This window comes from Fulmarus glacialis, unplaced genomic scaffold, assembly GCF_000690835.1.
Source record: "Fulmarus glacialis isolate BGI_N327 unplaced genomic scaffold, ASM69083v1 scaffold29946, whole genome shotgun sequence".
Lineage (NCBI taxonomy): Eukaryota > Metazoa > Chordata > Aves > Procellariiformes > Procellariidae > Fulmarus > Fulmarus glacialis.
This window is the reverse complement of record NW_009220495.1, coordinates 3,154-18,494: the sequence shown is the minus strand read 5'-3', so window position 1 is coordinate 18,494 and position 15,341 is coordinate 3,154. Positions and strand designations below refer to the sequence as shown.

The following is a 15,341-nucleotide window of genomic DNA, read 5'->3' as shown; positions in this document are numbered from 1 at the left end:
ACACACACGCAGATACTTAAGCAGTCACCCGAGGACCTGCGGGGTTCTTGTTTTACACACTTCTGGTCCCTGCCAGCTCCAGGTAAGTGCAGGCTTTGAGCTGGGGGTGCTGGGGTGGATTTGCAGTTGGGGATGTGGGGGGGATGGAGGGAGGAGCTGACCTGCACTTGCTGATGCTGGGGAGGTGGGAGCAGCACCCAGCAGGGCTGTGCTGGGAAAGCTTCATGCCTGGGGCGGGGAGAGGGGCAGACAGGCAGGCAAAGACCCCAGGTTGGGGGTACCACGGGGACCTGCCTCTGCTTCAGCAGCTGCTGTGCTCGTTTGCTTTGGTCCCATCCGATATTATCTTCTAAAAGGCTGAATGGGTAGTTTACAGGATGCATGACAGGTGGTTTTTCCTTATTTATGGCAGGGTCTGGTTTATTTTTAAAGCTTCTGTCCCACCTTATCCTGTGCACCATGCCGGCTGATGTTATCCACAGCCACCCCACAGCAGGAGGCCGAACAAAGCTCAGGACAGGACATGGCTCTGCAGCAGAGCAAGGGAGGACAGGAGGGCTTGTTTGCATTGAGAACTGCTATTTTGATCCCTGCAGTAGCAGGAAATAGCTGCAAGCTAAAACCAGACGCAGATGCCTCCAGTCACATCCCAGCCATGACAGTGGGGAGAACACCGGGGAAGGGGTCAAGAAACCCAGCAGGGGCTATGGGGCCCCATCAGCTGGGCAGGAGCTACTGCTCAGAGAGTTTTCAAGGGGCTTCAGGTGCGGTAAATCGTTAGAAAGCTGCACAGCCAGCCAGCTATTGTGTCTGCTGTTCAGAAAAGCAAAGCTGAGCAAACAGAGATCATGTCTTTTCTGGAAAAGTTGCTGCTTTCTGCCACGATAGTAAATGCTGACCGCACTAGCAGTGCTGGGCAGGCATGCTGGGAGACAGAGGGATGTCCTCTCCTGTCTCAGGCCAGAGCTGGGAGCCCTGCTAGTAACCCCAGGGTGTCTCTGGGGAGCTGGGTGCAACCACAGGATTTGGCAGTATAATTGCGGAGGGAGGTCTCTCTCGACCCCACTGCTCCTACCTCACATCTAGGTCAGGTCACTCAGGGCCTTGTCCAGCTGATTTTTAGAGGCCACCAAGGATGGAGGTGCTTCCACCTCTCTGGTCCCTGTCCCCATGTTGGACCACCCCCACTATGAAGATTTTTTTCCCAATATCTAATAGGACTTTCTCTTGCTGCAACTTGTGTCCATCAGCCATTGCCTTTTGTCTGCTCACTCCAAAATGGCCCTGGAGGTGCATTTAAATGCCCCATCAGCCACACTAAGAGCACCAGGTGCTGCCTGCACAGCCTCCACGCACACAGCAATGCTGGCTGGAGCCACCCGCAGCCCAGGCAACCAATGAACCCCTTGCAAGCTTCAGCTGGTGGCTGCTCTCACATTGCTCCACCTAAAACCAAAACAGTTAGTCAGAGGCCAAGTGTGAATTCCCCAGGGCTCTTTAGCTTGACACGTAGGACAGAGCAGGTGTCACCGGTGCTATGGTTTCACTGTGACAGTGCATCTGGCATTGTCATTTCTGCCTGGGTGAGTAACCCCCTGCCACTGAACTCTCATCCCTGTGCTGCCCAGGGGAGACAGCAGTGGGCATGGGACTGCTCAAAGAGCTGAATGATGACCACAGCCCCCCAGCCTTTCTGAAAGCCGAATAGATAGTTTACATCCTTCGCACTGAAAAAGCCATTTTTTTCCAATGCCTGCAAAAATTTAGGCAGAAAAAAGCAGTGAGCAGTGGTGCTTTTCAGCAGCTGAGCAAAACAGTTGTGATTCTCCCTATTTCTGCCAGGCTTAAAGAAATGTGAGCAAGAAAATCACCTCTCCTGTACAGGGGAGAGATCCTGTGCAGCCTGAAGGCCAGGCTCCAGGCCTGAGCTTAAATGGGGCTCCATTTAAGTAGTAGGTAGGTGAGCAGTGGTCCAGATACAGCCAATCAGGACATTTAGGGACTTCTGGTGCCCTCAAGTCCTGTCACATACCCCCAGTTTTTAGCACCCTTGAGGTGCCAAGTGCTAGGTGCCACATGCTGCACAGGGCCACACGGCTCCTGAAAACCTGCAGGGCACAGTGGAGCAATGTGGGGAGACCTGCAGAGCCCTCCAGGACCCCCAGGGTTTTGACCTTTTCCTGAAAGCCCTCTCACAGCCTTGAGAGGTAGGAACTATTCTCCCTCCAGAGCAGGGGTAGAGGGGAGACAAGGAAAAAAACATCAGGCATCACGTCCTGTGTGCTGGGGCACCCTGAGCTGCCAGCAGGTAGAAGATACTGTGTCCTACGGGGAAATGCCTCAGGAACATGGAGATTATCAGAATTAGAAACAGCTGCGAAGATGAAACATGAAAGTTGAAGCACATGTTTGTTCGCTATGCAAATCAAAGCACACACATCAATGTACATTAATTGTACAGGCTGCAAATGATGATTTATAAACCGCCAGGACATGTAGCTGCTGGTGGCCCAGGCTAGATGCATGATCCAGAGGTGATGAGGAGCCCTGTGGTGACTGGGCTTTCTAGGAGAAGGGCGGGTGGCTTGGAGTTGACATGGGGTGCTGATCAAGGTGGGGAGGAAGGACTTGTGGCCTGAGCCTGGCCTCATCTGCGTTTTGACCTCATGGAGAGCCCGGCAGCCACAGTGCTGGAGAGCAGCACCTCAAGTCCAGGCGATCTCCTTCTCCCCTGCATCATTTCCAGAGGTCACCAAATGCCCAATGTAGGTAATCAGCATTCACCTGGCCCCCACCAGCTCACGTGCATGAGCGGCTGAACTTTGTCTGCCCCCTTCCTACACGGACACCTCTGAACTGAGCTGACACTAGGAAAGCCCAGGGAGCTGCTGCCGCACACCTGTGGCTGCAACATGCTGCAGACAAGGCCAGGTCGGCTTGCAGCACCTGGGGTTAAAGATGGTCTTTCCCCAGTCCAGCCAGGGTGGTGGATGATGCCATCTACCCGTACACTCCATCACGCTCAGAGGTGCTCTGGCCTTACGCAACCACTGTGTTACAATCAGTATTTACCAAGTGACTCAAGCAGAGTGGGCTGTTTCACAACCAGCCCTGGTCTATTTATAAGCCCCTACTCAAATGCCAAAGGATCCTTTTATTAGTCAAAACAACCTCTGGCAGATAAGGCTCAGTGGGGCCTGTGCTTTTTGAGGTAAAGCTGAAAGAAGGGAATCTCTCCAGCCTCTTGTGAGTAGGAGAGCTGGCTCTCTGCAAGCTGCAAGGCAGTTCTGGAGCTGAGCCCCATCCCAGCACTGTTGTCAGCAAGTGGGAGCCCTGGGGCATTCAGTACACCCCAGGGTACCAAGTGGGTTAAGGCGAGTTATCTGTCAATCAGGAAAGCAGTTGGGTTTAAAGCTACGAAGTAGAGGTGCAGCATGATGGAAGTGCCTGGGTTACATCCCAGAGCCAAAGGGTAGGAGAAGCTGGACTGCAAAGTGGAGGCAGGGCAGGTCTGCAGCTGAGGAGGGGAGCAGACGGCCCAGAGGAGTCCCACGGTGGGCCAAGGGCTCCTGGCAGCACTGGAGAGCCAGCAACATCAACCGGCCTGCCTGACAGAGATGGGCCAGGCAACTCGGACAGCAGGAGAGCAGATCAAGAAAGGCCACATTTTTGCATCCAGCTCCTCCCCTGCCAACACCCCACAGCTTGGTTTCGGAAACACCGAGATGATTCAGTGTCAAGGGACTTCTGCATGCTTTGTGGGGGCAATGCCTCGTGTTTTAGTTGACCGAATTGGCAGGCTTGACCCTCTGCCACACAGGAGCAAACTCAGAGCCCTGCAGAAGAGAGGTGTGGGACTTACCCGAGGTGTACTTACTTGTTTTGCTTGTGCCTTGTGCCAAGTCTGCCAGAGATTCATGCAAAGCACAAATGGGACAAACGTTACTCTGGAGCAGAATGTGGGCTCCTTGCTTCTGCCATTGCTGGGAGCACGTAGCACTGATCACAGCTGAAGGCAGTGAGCGCTTGGGCAACGGACATGCACAGGGTATGGTTCTCCAAAGACTGACCCTTCACTTAAATACCAGAAAAAACCCAAACAAACAGTTCAGCCATGCTCAGGAACAACATGAATAACTGTTTGTGCCCATGCCTGATAACATTAAATATTAGTAAAAACAAAGCAGCTCACCTGCTCATCGCCAGCTTTGTGTGATGTCTGGCCATGCTGCTAGGAGGAGGACCAGGACATTGATCAGGAGGGAAAATGGGGTGATTGCTGGGTCCAAGCCCACGCTCCCAAAAGATACCGCATCCTCTGGTTTGTGATTCCCCTGCACAAACTTGCCTGGTGGCTGGGGAGAAGAAAAAAAACCAAAACACTAGGCTGGATGGCAGATACTGTCCCCTCACCCAGAGGATAAATAATGTTTTTTAATTAATGTCTTTAAATTAACCCCCCCAACATGCCCATTGGTGTGACATCATTCCCAAGCGACGCCCAGGCCTAAATACGGCTGTAAACAGGAATCGTCCCCACGGGAGTCACACTGGCTATAAATACAGCAACAGGGGAGCACTGAGCAGAGGACAGGCTGCAGTTTCCTGCCAGCTAAGGATGGTGAGACAGCTCAGCTGGGCACTGTTGGTGTGTGGTCACCACAGTGGGGAAACTGAGGCAGGAGTTTATCAGGGGCTGGGGCTCCTGGCTGAGCTCCCAGGCATGCCTTTGGGAAGGGAGTTGTGCCCTGCCGCGGCCGGAGGCCACTGGGGAGGGGAGAGCTGGTGGCCACGGGGATGGGAAATCTGGGCTCAGCAAGTGTGGCCCCACTGGCCACTCCCAGCTTGGGCAATGACGCCGGCCCCTCTCCACAGAGTCTGGCCCCATAGCCCTGCCCAAGGAGGAGATGGCCACGGAGAAGCCAGTGACTCCCACTGAGGAGCAGCTGGAGATCCTGGAGTACAACTTCTGCAAGGTGAACAAGCATCCTGACCCCACCACGCTGTGCCTCATCGCGGCCGAGACCGGGCTCTCTGAGGAGCAGACCCTGGTGAGTGTGCACCCCGTGCCTTGGCACCTTGGCCCCACCTCTGCTCCCCCTGTATCCCTCTGTGCCCCCCACCCTCTCCCTGCATCTCCTGCCTGTCCTGTCCCTGGCTTTCTGTCATACTCTTCGTTCCCTTCTGTCCCACCACATGCTCCCTGCTGCACCCCCTGCACCCCTCTGTGACCCATAGGCTCCCTACTTGCACTGCCTGCACCACTCTGCACCCCGCATACTCCTTACTGCACCCTGCACTGCACCCCCAAATCCCCTCTGCCCCTCTGCGACCCCCAGCGCACCCCCAACCCCACACTGTACCCACAGAGCTCTACTGCACCACCGCACCTGCCTGTACCCCCCATCCTCCCTGCACCCCACATGTTCCTGCCCCTGCATCCCCAAAGCCCCTTCCCCTGTAATCGTAGCCCCTTCGTCCCACAGATGCGACCTCCTGCACAGCAGCCCTGTGCCCCACTGGGATCCTTGCACCCCCCCTGCCCGGGAGCCCCATCCCCAGCCTGGGCTTGGAGACCAGGCTAGTGCTTCCCACAGCCAGAACAAGGGCAAACCCCGAGGGTCCCCGAGGAGCCCTGAATATACAGCCATGCATGCTGTCCTTTCCTTCCAACCCATTTCTGATAGTCTTGGGTGCCCAAACCACTGCTGTCTTTATAGTCTGAAGAAACTACAGTCATTTTAAAACAGATAGAGGATAGATGCAACACCTGCAGACATGCTGCGGGACATGCTCAGGCTGTGCACACTCCCCCTCACTACAATTAGCTAATTCAGCGTCCCCAAGCCCAGATGTCAGGCAAGTCTGTCAGCCTCTCCAGGAGACATAGAGGCCTCCAAATGTCACTGCACAGGGACAGGCTGCCACTGTCTGGGGCTTCCACTGAGCTCTGTGCTCCTTTTGGCTACCTGCAGGCTACCTCGGGCTTCAAAAGCAAACAGCTCCTTCCCAATTCCTTCAGGTTGCAGTGCAGCCATTTTTGATGCGGGTGTTTTATAAGCTACTAGACCACAGCAGCACTGATGGGTTTACAAAAGAAATCCAACCCACTGAAAAGTTAGCAGCATTTTGCCGAGAGCTGCCAAGCTTGGCTCTCCCTGGGCAAAGCCAAAGGGATACGAGAGCCGAGCAGACAATGCCAGCATTTAGCCTGTCCCAGGGAAGGATGCTGGTATAACATCCATTGCACTGATAGTCCTTGGCTGGAGTGGAAAAGCAGACCCTCCTATGCTGGGCTTTGGTGACAGGCAGGTACCACTGCTTGTTTGAGGCAGCGAGAAGGCAGTACCCCCGAAATACCTTTTCCTCCTTAGAAAGGCCACTGCTCCATTTTTTTTCCTAAAGCAAGTTGTAAACACAGGCCATATATGCCCAGGACACCTCTGGAGATGTCTTAAAATCTTCCCTGATAGCCATCTTTTTCCACGAATCCAGGGTGCTCCTAGAGATCTGGAGATGAAGGTCATGTTAGGGACAGGATTGACACTGGGATGGTGAGCTGCAAAGTGCCTGCATTGCGTATGACACAGAGAATCCTTGCTCCTGACATCCGGAGTGCTTTATTGGCTAGATATAGCAGCTATTTTAATAAAAAATTTAGTAAAAATGAGATGCAAAGAGGTACTGAGTCAACAGGAGATGATGGTTTAGGATAGGAATTGAAATTTTTGGGAGGAGGCTAGGCAGGCAATCATCTGACTGGATGTGGTCCAAGGCAGTGCTAGTGCGAGAGCCACTTGTAGAGAACACTGTGGTTGTATCATTACAGACCACAATAGCTTCAAAAATAGCCATGAACTAATATAGCAACAAAATGAGCAGCAACAAAGCAAATCACAGGCACATTCCCAAATAAAAGACTGAGCTGTGCTTCTGGCACAGGAGTTATATCTCTCTTCTTACGGAGGTAGTGTGCATTTTACCTAACATTTGAAATTGAGGCTGTGTTGAAGTGGCATCAGCACCTCTGGGAGTTGGCTTAGAGATGCTAAGTTACTACAGAATAATGTAGCCATGCATATTGCTTGAAGACTAAGAAATTTTTTAACCCATTTTTTAAATCTATTTGTTCTTAAATTTGCTGAGAGACACATGTTGTCCCTCATCCTTTCTGGAGCAGGTCAGCTTTTGATTCCTGTCGGTTTTGGACCTGCAGTGATTGTTTCACTGCTCCAGTCATTTAAAGACACCATCCAGCAGCTCCTTAGCCAATCTCTTACTCTGTTGCAAAAAAAACCTGGACTCACAGCAATAAAACGAGGACTCACCCGTGCTGTCAAGGTCTGAGGCAAGCAAGAGAAACAAGTTTGAAAGAGATGAGCACATAGGTAACAGGACCGTTTGGTCAGGACCGGCTGTCCTGCTGCCTGTACTGCCTGGGAACAGTGCAGCGCCCTGCTACAAGATAGCAGTGCCGTGAGCTTCCCTCGCCTGGTCCCACGTGCTGACCACATCTGCACCTTTAGCAAAGGGTTTGCTCAGCCCAGTGCACTCAATCTCTCTTTTTTTTTTCTCCAGAAATGGTTCAAGCAGCGCCTGGCAGAGTGGAGGAAGTCTGAAGGGCTGCCCTCAGAAAGTGGGTCTGTCAGGGACTAGAGGATGCTGCTCCGATCCCCATGCCTGCTGTAAATGATGGTGAAGCTCTTCAGAGTGGGTTTCCTTGGGGTTCTTCTGTTGCAATATGTTTTAAGATACAAAGTAATACCCTGCTATTTAACATAAGTTTTATTTAAAGTGTACATAACCAGGAAAAAATATTTTATATATATATGTGTATACAGCTGCTGATGGCTGCATAACCTGTCTAGTGATTGCCATCCATTAACAGCGGCTGCAAAGGGCAAGGCAACCTCATCCCTTGTCCCAGGCTTGCAGAAAAGCTGCCATGAAAGGTTCAAACATAGAAGGGGGGAAAAAAGATTTCTTTTCCTTCTGATCCCCAGAGGCAAAGTATGTGTGCTAGCTTTAATATACAGATCATCCGCAGAAGAGGGCACCTGGAAAACTGTATGTGTTGTTCAGGTGAGCTCTGGGTATTGGCAAACCGAGTGCCTACACCATAATCAGACCAAGCCAAGAGCCCCTTGAATGCATTCTCACATTTCTGTTAAAGGTCACCAAAGGGAAAGAACTGGTCTTTTTAATTTTTTCCAATGCATTAATAAAAAACCAAAGTTTTTTGATGAGAGGAGCTGTGTTATGTCACTGCTTGTGCTCCCTGCCCCAATGGCAGGAGGCAGACTCCTTCCTCTGGGAGGGCAACACCTCTCCTAGGCAGCCTCAGTGGGGACCATGGGTTTTCCCTCTTGCCATAGGGATAGCCCGCAGACACGGGCAACCTCCTCTCCTAGGGCACCCACAGAGACCCATGCACACCCCAAGCCCCGAGGTGGCAGAGGCTGGTGGTGCTGGGGCTGCCCCAGCCTCTGGGTGGGGTGGGGGAGGCAGACCCCAGCCTCCTTCTGGCCATGCAGCTGCGCTGGGGCTCTTGCACAAAGCCCAAACTCTCATCCATCCTGGTACAGGATGATGCATGGGCTAAAAAATAACCAGCACAATTGCCCAGTGACCTTACCTTGTTCAAAAGGGTTCAAAAATCCTCTGCTTAGTGGATTATTGAATCAATTAGTGGATCCTCTGATTAATCCTCTTCTGGTTTGTGGTCACCTGCCTCTGGTCCTTTAGAAGGAGAATCAGCTTAACACAGGGAAGATTAAAATACACTGGCACTGAAACTGCCACATGCTTTCCTTTATGGCTTTTGTCCCTTGCTGGAGAGCATCTCTCTTGCTTCAGTATCTCCAGCCCATCGACAGTGGTTAGGTTGCCAGTGCAAAGCACATCAAACTCGTTGGAAACAGATAAAAGCAGTCTCCCTGTGCCATGTCCTACACAGGCTGTGTTTTTCCCCTGCAATCCAGCTGCCAAACTGACTTGCCCTCAGACCCGACTGGAGCTCAGAGTTTGTTCTGCAGAGTCTGGCACTGATACCTGTTTTCTTCTTAGTCTTTGCAAAGTGCCTTCTCCCTTACACTAAGGCGAACTCTGCTTTTTTGAGTTAGGCTCCAAAAATCCCAATGCAGAGCTCCATTATTTTGCCCAGGGTCACACAACTGAATCACAGATCTAACCCACCTGTGGAACTTGTATCAAAGATGAATGCAAAGCAAAAGGCTGGATCTCCCCGTTCTAAAGGCATTTGAGAAAACAGCCCCCAAATCCAAGCCAACTCAACACACATGCCACCCCAGCATTTCCAAAGTCTGTACTAAAGCTTTGCACCTTATCAAATCCCGCCCTGGATCTGGAATTCTGCAGCCTTTTGTGTTTCGACTTCTGTCCCAAGCACAAAACCTTGAGTGTCACTAAGATCTCTAAACTTTAGCAAAAATTTTGAAACCCAAGGTCAGGAGTTGTGTTGCATCAACCTACTGTGCGCCGTCAGCTTTGGTTTGCCACACTTCCTTATGTGAAAGATCAGTTCCTGTGCTGGCTTCCCCCAGCAGTCGCTTCATTACTTCTTTAACTATTACAACAAAAAAATAGTAAGAGTGATAAACTCCAGACATTAGAGGCTGGAGGCTTCCCACATTAGGGAAGAGGCTTCCCACATTAGGGAATTTGACCACATTAGGTCAAATTCTGCTCGCTTCCCCTGATGACAATTTTGTTCTTAAGAAATGATCATTTTATTTAACTCCCCAGATAAGCCCAGTAAAAGTGGCTGCTCGTAAGAAAATGTTCCTGCTGGGTGTTGCCTCTGCGCCGTGTTCAAGCAGGTTTTCCAGCCACAGCACAGCCCGAAGAGGGTGATGTTCCAAGGGGTGATGGGGACAGCCGGCACGAGCAGTGGGCTGTGTTTCTGAGGGAGCTCAGTGCTTAATCGGACGAGCCAGTTCCTGGATCCGAGCAGAACAAGTTGCCTTCTTAGCAGTCTCCTTCACTGTGAACGCATCTGGGTTGAATTGAGCCAAGCACATGGGAGGCCTGGGGGAGCAAGGACAGAGCCTGTCAATTCCAACTGGCACAGGGCCAGCTCTCAAAGCTGCCTGCCAGCTGACACACCTCCACCTGAGTCCTGCCCTTCCCTGTCACGGGAGGACAAAAGCAGTCATACCGCCGCTGCTGTCACCAGGACACTAGTGAGAGGGGGTGCCCCATCTCTCACTGAAGCTGTCACAGCCACTACAGCCAGGCATTCCCTCACCCTCTGTGAAATATCCCACCCAGCATTTCCTGCAGCCCAGGCTGAGGCCAGCTGCATCATCCTGGGCAACATGAACGCGCTACACTCTGCCACGTGTCAGCTGGTTGCTTTTTAGTTAATAATTAAGAAGTCCCAACCAGTAATTTCTACTGGAATTAGAAAGTTCCTATTTCTTCTCTTTTGGTTCTCCTTCCACCTCAAAAATGCTTTTTAAACCACAATCCATGTAGCATTAGCACATCCAGCCATATAAAAGCCATGCATTTTGGAAGTGGAAGAGCAGTGGCTTAGCCGTGGCCTGCACAAAAATGGGCTGACAGCTGATCATTTCCCCATGGCAGGGAAGCAGCACCTACCTTTTGCAAGGCTGGGCCAGTTCCACGAGCCTTGGTGTGGCCACTGCGTGCTTTGCAGCCTTCGCCACTGGCCACTCAGCATCCCGCAGGGGCACATAGTCAGGATGCAATCTTTTTGCCATAGCCAGCTCCAGGGTCCGAGGGCTTGCAATGGCCTCCTGAGCGAACCTGGAAACCTGTGGAAGAATGGGGAGGAAAGTCCTTCCATGCTCCTGGCATTCAAGGGTGACAAGCCTGCAACACAGTGTACCCAGGTTCACAACCACTGACCACGCACAGATGGGACGTGATCCTGTCCACAGTTGTGTCTGACACCAGATAAGCTGTGGAAGGAGAAACCACTGCCTGGCCAGTCCCACAACCTGCCCTCCAACCTCCTCCTACCCATAGCCCTTTGTCCAACCCACCCCCCAGCACTGGAGATCCCAATGAGACACTTGTCCATCTCTCCCCATCTCCACAACTGCAGGCTAGGCACAGGTCTGCCCTTCTCTGGGGATGTCTGCTGGGAGCCAGTTCATGCTCCAGATGGAGGACGAGTCCTGCTCTCCAGCCCCAGAAGCAGCGACGTCAGCCTCACAGACAGTAGCACATCCAGGGCTGCCATAAAGAGAGCCACCAGCAACTGGGCACCCAATGCCCTCCTCTCTGCCTGGCACCCCTGCCATGCATGCTCCTGCCTTACCGGACGGATGACAGATTCGGGAAAGCCGTGGTCATAGCAGCAGGTCACCTTCCTGACCCGGGGCTCTGCAAGATGCTGTAACCGCGAGGATGCTCTGGCCACGGCCGCGACATTTGTAACCTGTGTTGGCACCTACAAGGATTCAAAATGGGGGGGGAGGATGTGCAGACACAGAGCTTGTCCACAGCAGCCCACAGGGACACACTCCCTCTCCAAAGGGATGAGCACCCAGCACCCTTTCTCTACTGACACAGTCACAACAAGGAGCATTCTTACTTTCCCAGCACCATTATTTTTCTTTCACCCAAACTACAAGGTAATTTTGGCACTATTGGGATTTGTACATCTTAGCCAATATTATTTTTTTCCCCAACCGTCACCCACTCGTAGCCAGGAGAGGAATGCCTGTAATTAGAGCCTGTGTAGCCAGGTAAAAGTGCAGAGAAATTTCTTCCAGAGTAGAGAAATATTTTTCATGTTCATCTTCCTGGCTGAATCAAATAATTTCCTTGCTAAGGAAAGACGCTCAGATTTCAGGGTAAAAATGCTGGTGCAGTTAACTGCATTCCTACAGCAAAAGTGATTACTGCTCCAGCATGGGACTTCTTCCCCTACTTTTCATGGGGTTACTGATGCCAAGGCCCACTCCAGCACAGCCTCCCTTATTTCCCAGCCCAGAGACTGCAGCCAGAAAACTTAGCCTTTGCCATGGAAATGACTGTAATCTGAGATTGCCCCAAGCCCTTTCACCCCTGCCAAAGCAATGGCCCGCCTAAAAGGAGCAAGTTCAGAAATACATCTCTAAATCAGGCTTCTGGTAAAACACTGTTAAAATATACATAGTGTTTTCAGGCTCATCCCCCCTATATACACAGATAGGAGCACAGCTGCCCAGCTACAAACGCGACTGTACTCCCTAGGAGCTAAACAGGCCATTCCCATCAGGATTCTCCACTTTCCCAGGCTGCTTTATTAGGGGATGCAACCCAGATTCCTCCCTTGGCTCTCCTGCTATTCTAGGCTGCTCCAGCCTGGCTGTTTTCTGCCTCTCAGCAGGGAGATTTTCAAAGACAGCATCTCACTCCAAAAAGGCAGTTTCTCTCAGTATCACAAACCCCAGCAGAACCAGACCACTTCTCGCCTCCACAGCACACACTGGGCACATCCGGGGCAGGATACAGAGTGTAAAAGCTCAGGACAGTTGGCTGCATCGCTGTCCCCTCCAAATCTCACTCAACAACCTCCTCACCTCTCTGGCCAGCAGGAACTCTGGGTGCAGCATCTTTGGCCGTGCAAGCTCCAGGATCCGTGGGGAGGCCTTATAGTTCAGTGCAGCTCGTGACACGGGCCACTCGGGGGACTGGCGAGGTCTGGAAGCAGAGAGTCATGGCACCACCACTCACGGATATTCCCCCACACTGGTTAAACCAGGCTGCAGCTGGGATGTTTAAGCCCCATGTTTGCTGCAGTAGAAGGCAGCTTTGTCTTGTGGCCATTTCCAGCGTAGAACCCACTCATCCCATGAGAGAGTCCAGAGGTCCTAATCCCAGCATAGTCCCTGCTTTGCATTTTGCCCTCTGTTGTACCCATCCTCTGTTCCTCTATTTATTACTTTGAAGCTGCACTGATGCTACAAGACCCGAGGGCCTACCTATAGTACCCTACAGGCTTTCTGGCCTCTCACCTTTGCTGCAGGTAAGCAGCCTGGTATTTTTTAGGTTCAGACAACTTCAGGAGCCGATCAGAAGGGAAGCCAAAATCCACTAGCGGGGGACGCTCCCAGATCGTTGATTCCCGCCCACAGCTGTACAAGAAGAGGGATCAATGAGGAAGAGCACAGAAGAGTTAGTAAAAGGCAACTGACAGAGAACATGATCCTGGCAGATGGTATCCTAAGTCTGGTTAAACATCCATGCCTGCTGCCTGTACAAAAGTTGGCACCGATGCACATGGAAAAGCTGTGAACAAATGGGCATTTTACTCTTGAGATTTCCTGACTTTAAAGGTAAATGCTGTTTGCATATGAAGAGTCCTCTTTTAAGCACCCTCAGCGCATTGCTTTCAAAGTCTAGGCCTTCCCCTGGACCATTTCAAGAAGCCACTCTACAACACAAACCTGGTAGCATCTCTGTTGTTCAGCTCTGCAAGGTGCCGATTTAGAAACCTCTTTGTTGCAGTGGCTTAATAGCATCTTATGCTCTTGCAGCTCCTTTCATCTTGGGATCTCCCCAGGCTTGCCTAGTGCATGCTCATCCAGCTTTCCATCAGCCACAGCTGTTGGCAGATGCCTGTCATCACCAGGGAAGAGGTGAGCAGAGGTGAGCAGAAAGGCAGGAAGGGCTGTCAGACGGACACCGTTAGTCAGAGGCAGAAGCTCTCAGGTGGATGAGAGCCCCTAAACTGATGACAGTGGCAGAGGAGAGAAAACTACAGACATGCACGTCTTGACATCCCTCCAGGTAGAGGGATGCCAGGACTGCAACACAGTTTCATCTCCATTCTCACTGCTAGGACTTCTTATAGGCTAGCAACCACCATCCTGTCTCCAAAAGAGCTTCACCCCCTCCAACAGAGCTACAGATGAGTTGCTTCAAGTAATGCAGCATCACCCAGCCCCGCTGAAGTTTACATTTTTTACATCATTTTTCACTCCTATTCCCAAGCACGGACTGCTTTGACTGGTTGTTCACCATGCAGTGACAGCAGAGGTTTAACTCAAGGCAAGAGACCTGGATTCCCTCCAGCCAGCAGGATGCTGCAAGATTTCTCTGTTCATAGCACTTCCTAACCTTTATCCTCAAGATTTAGGCCAGGCTCCAAGAGGATGCAGGGGTTCACTAATTGTGTCCAGGTGCCTGGCTGGGCTGCATTAGAGTGTTCCCAATACAGACAGGGACCACTCTAGGGACAGACAGTCCCTCTATACGCACAGGTATGACACATACATGTTTCCATCAAGGCATGCATGCATGCTCATGATATCTCTGCTTCCAAGCCCAAGCAGAGCTGTTGGGTTGGTTTTTTTTTGTAACAGCAGAGGAACATGCTCCCATGTTCTTGGAGACTGAGATCAAGACTGGTTCCTACGGCAGCTGATCCGAACCCTAATCAGACCAGCAACCACCACGTGTTGCAGAAGCCCTTCCCACAGCCAGGAAGCGGGTATGAGGAAATAAAAGGGCACCAAAACTTAGCACCCCCAAGTTCCTCCTCATTTTGGAAGTCAAGCACTCAGGGTGACTATGCTCCCATAGCACTTTCTTCCCTGCTACAGATGGCCCTTGTTCCAAGCATCAGTACAGCCTGGTGGGTCTCAGTGGCATGGAGCCACCTGTGGGGCAGCAGTGGCAGGAGAGGAGATGGCACCTCTCCTTCCCCTGGGAGCCAGCACATGCCTGATTAGAGAGCACCATCTGAGCTGCCTCCTTCCCCAGGATGTGCTACCATATCACTGACCTGCACTGGTGCTTGCCAAAATCTTGCTTGGGCTTGGCCAGTGCCAGTGTTCTTGGGGATGGTCGAGCTGTCACAGCACCTCGTGAGAGGGTCCAGATCGTCTCTTGGTTTCCCCACACAAGCCTAGCAAGAACAGCAAGGGTATGAAATTTTAGAAACTTGCACAAGTGTGAAATGTGCTTGCCGGGGCTATCCTTCCCTGCCTAGGATGGGACACACACACAGTCCCTATGGCTCCCCACAGCTGTAAAGTGCCACTGCCATCCCCTGAGCACTCACCTTCTCTGGCACTTAATTTCCTAACACTGTCCAGGTGGTTGCTGTCAACTCAAAAAGAAAAGAGCCTTCAAGTGATGAGTCTCATTTTACAGTTCCCAGTGGATGTGCAGAAAGGGTCGTTTCATTACATCTCTGAAACCCCTGGGGGAGTTTCATGATTGCATTTTTCTTGCCTCACCATTACTACCTAACTATACCACAGGTATGACAGTAAAAATAATAATAATGTTACGGTCAGGGTGTGCCATGGAAAGTGGGTGAGGTTTTGCAGCACGTTAGTGGTTACTCTCCTGTGCAC

General features: G+C 51.6%; 2 protein-coding genes across 2 annotated transcripts; one reads left to right on the top strand and one right to left on the bottom strand.

Moving 5' to 3' along the window:
• Window positions 1–8: 8 nt before the first annotated feature.
• On the top strand, window positions 9–7,965 carry HOPX (HOP homeobox). The gene is made up of 3 exons (XM_009580779.1): window positions 9–82; window positions 4,876–5,051; window positions 7,579–7,965. Exons 2-3 carry the CDS (start codon window positions 4,908–4,910, stop codon window positions 7,654–7,656), a joined length of 222 nt encoding a protein of 73 aa, XP_009579074.1. The 5' UTR covers window positions 9–82; window positions 4,876–4,907; the 3' UTR covers window positions 7,657–7,965.
• A 1,967-nt stretch (window positions 7,966–9,932) lies between these two features.
• THEGL (theg spermatid protein-like) lies at window positions 9,933–14,887 on the bottom strand (the record flags this gene model as incomplete). Its single annotated transcript, XM_009580780.1, has 7 exons — window positions 9,933–10,047; window positions 10,624–10,799; window positions 11,309–11,440; window positions 12,558–12,678; window positions 12,993–13,084; window positions 14,504–14,515; window positions 14,761–14,887. Coding segments are annotated over 7 exons (775 nt in total), but the record flags the coding sequence as incomplete, so codon positions are not given.
• Window positions 14,888–15,341: the final 454 nt, after the last annotated feature.

What these genes read in the sequence shown, in the direction of transcription:
- HOPX (XM_009580779.1), top strand. Translation starts at nt 4,908, where the DNA reads ATGGCCACGGAGAAGCCAGTGACTCCCACTGAGGAGCAGCTGGAGATC. An exon ending in TCTCTGAGGAGCAGACCCTG is followed by an intron (nt 5,052 to 7,578) that starts GTGAGTGTGCAC and finishes TTTTTTCTCCAG; the next exon opens with AAATGGTTCAAGCAGCGCCT.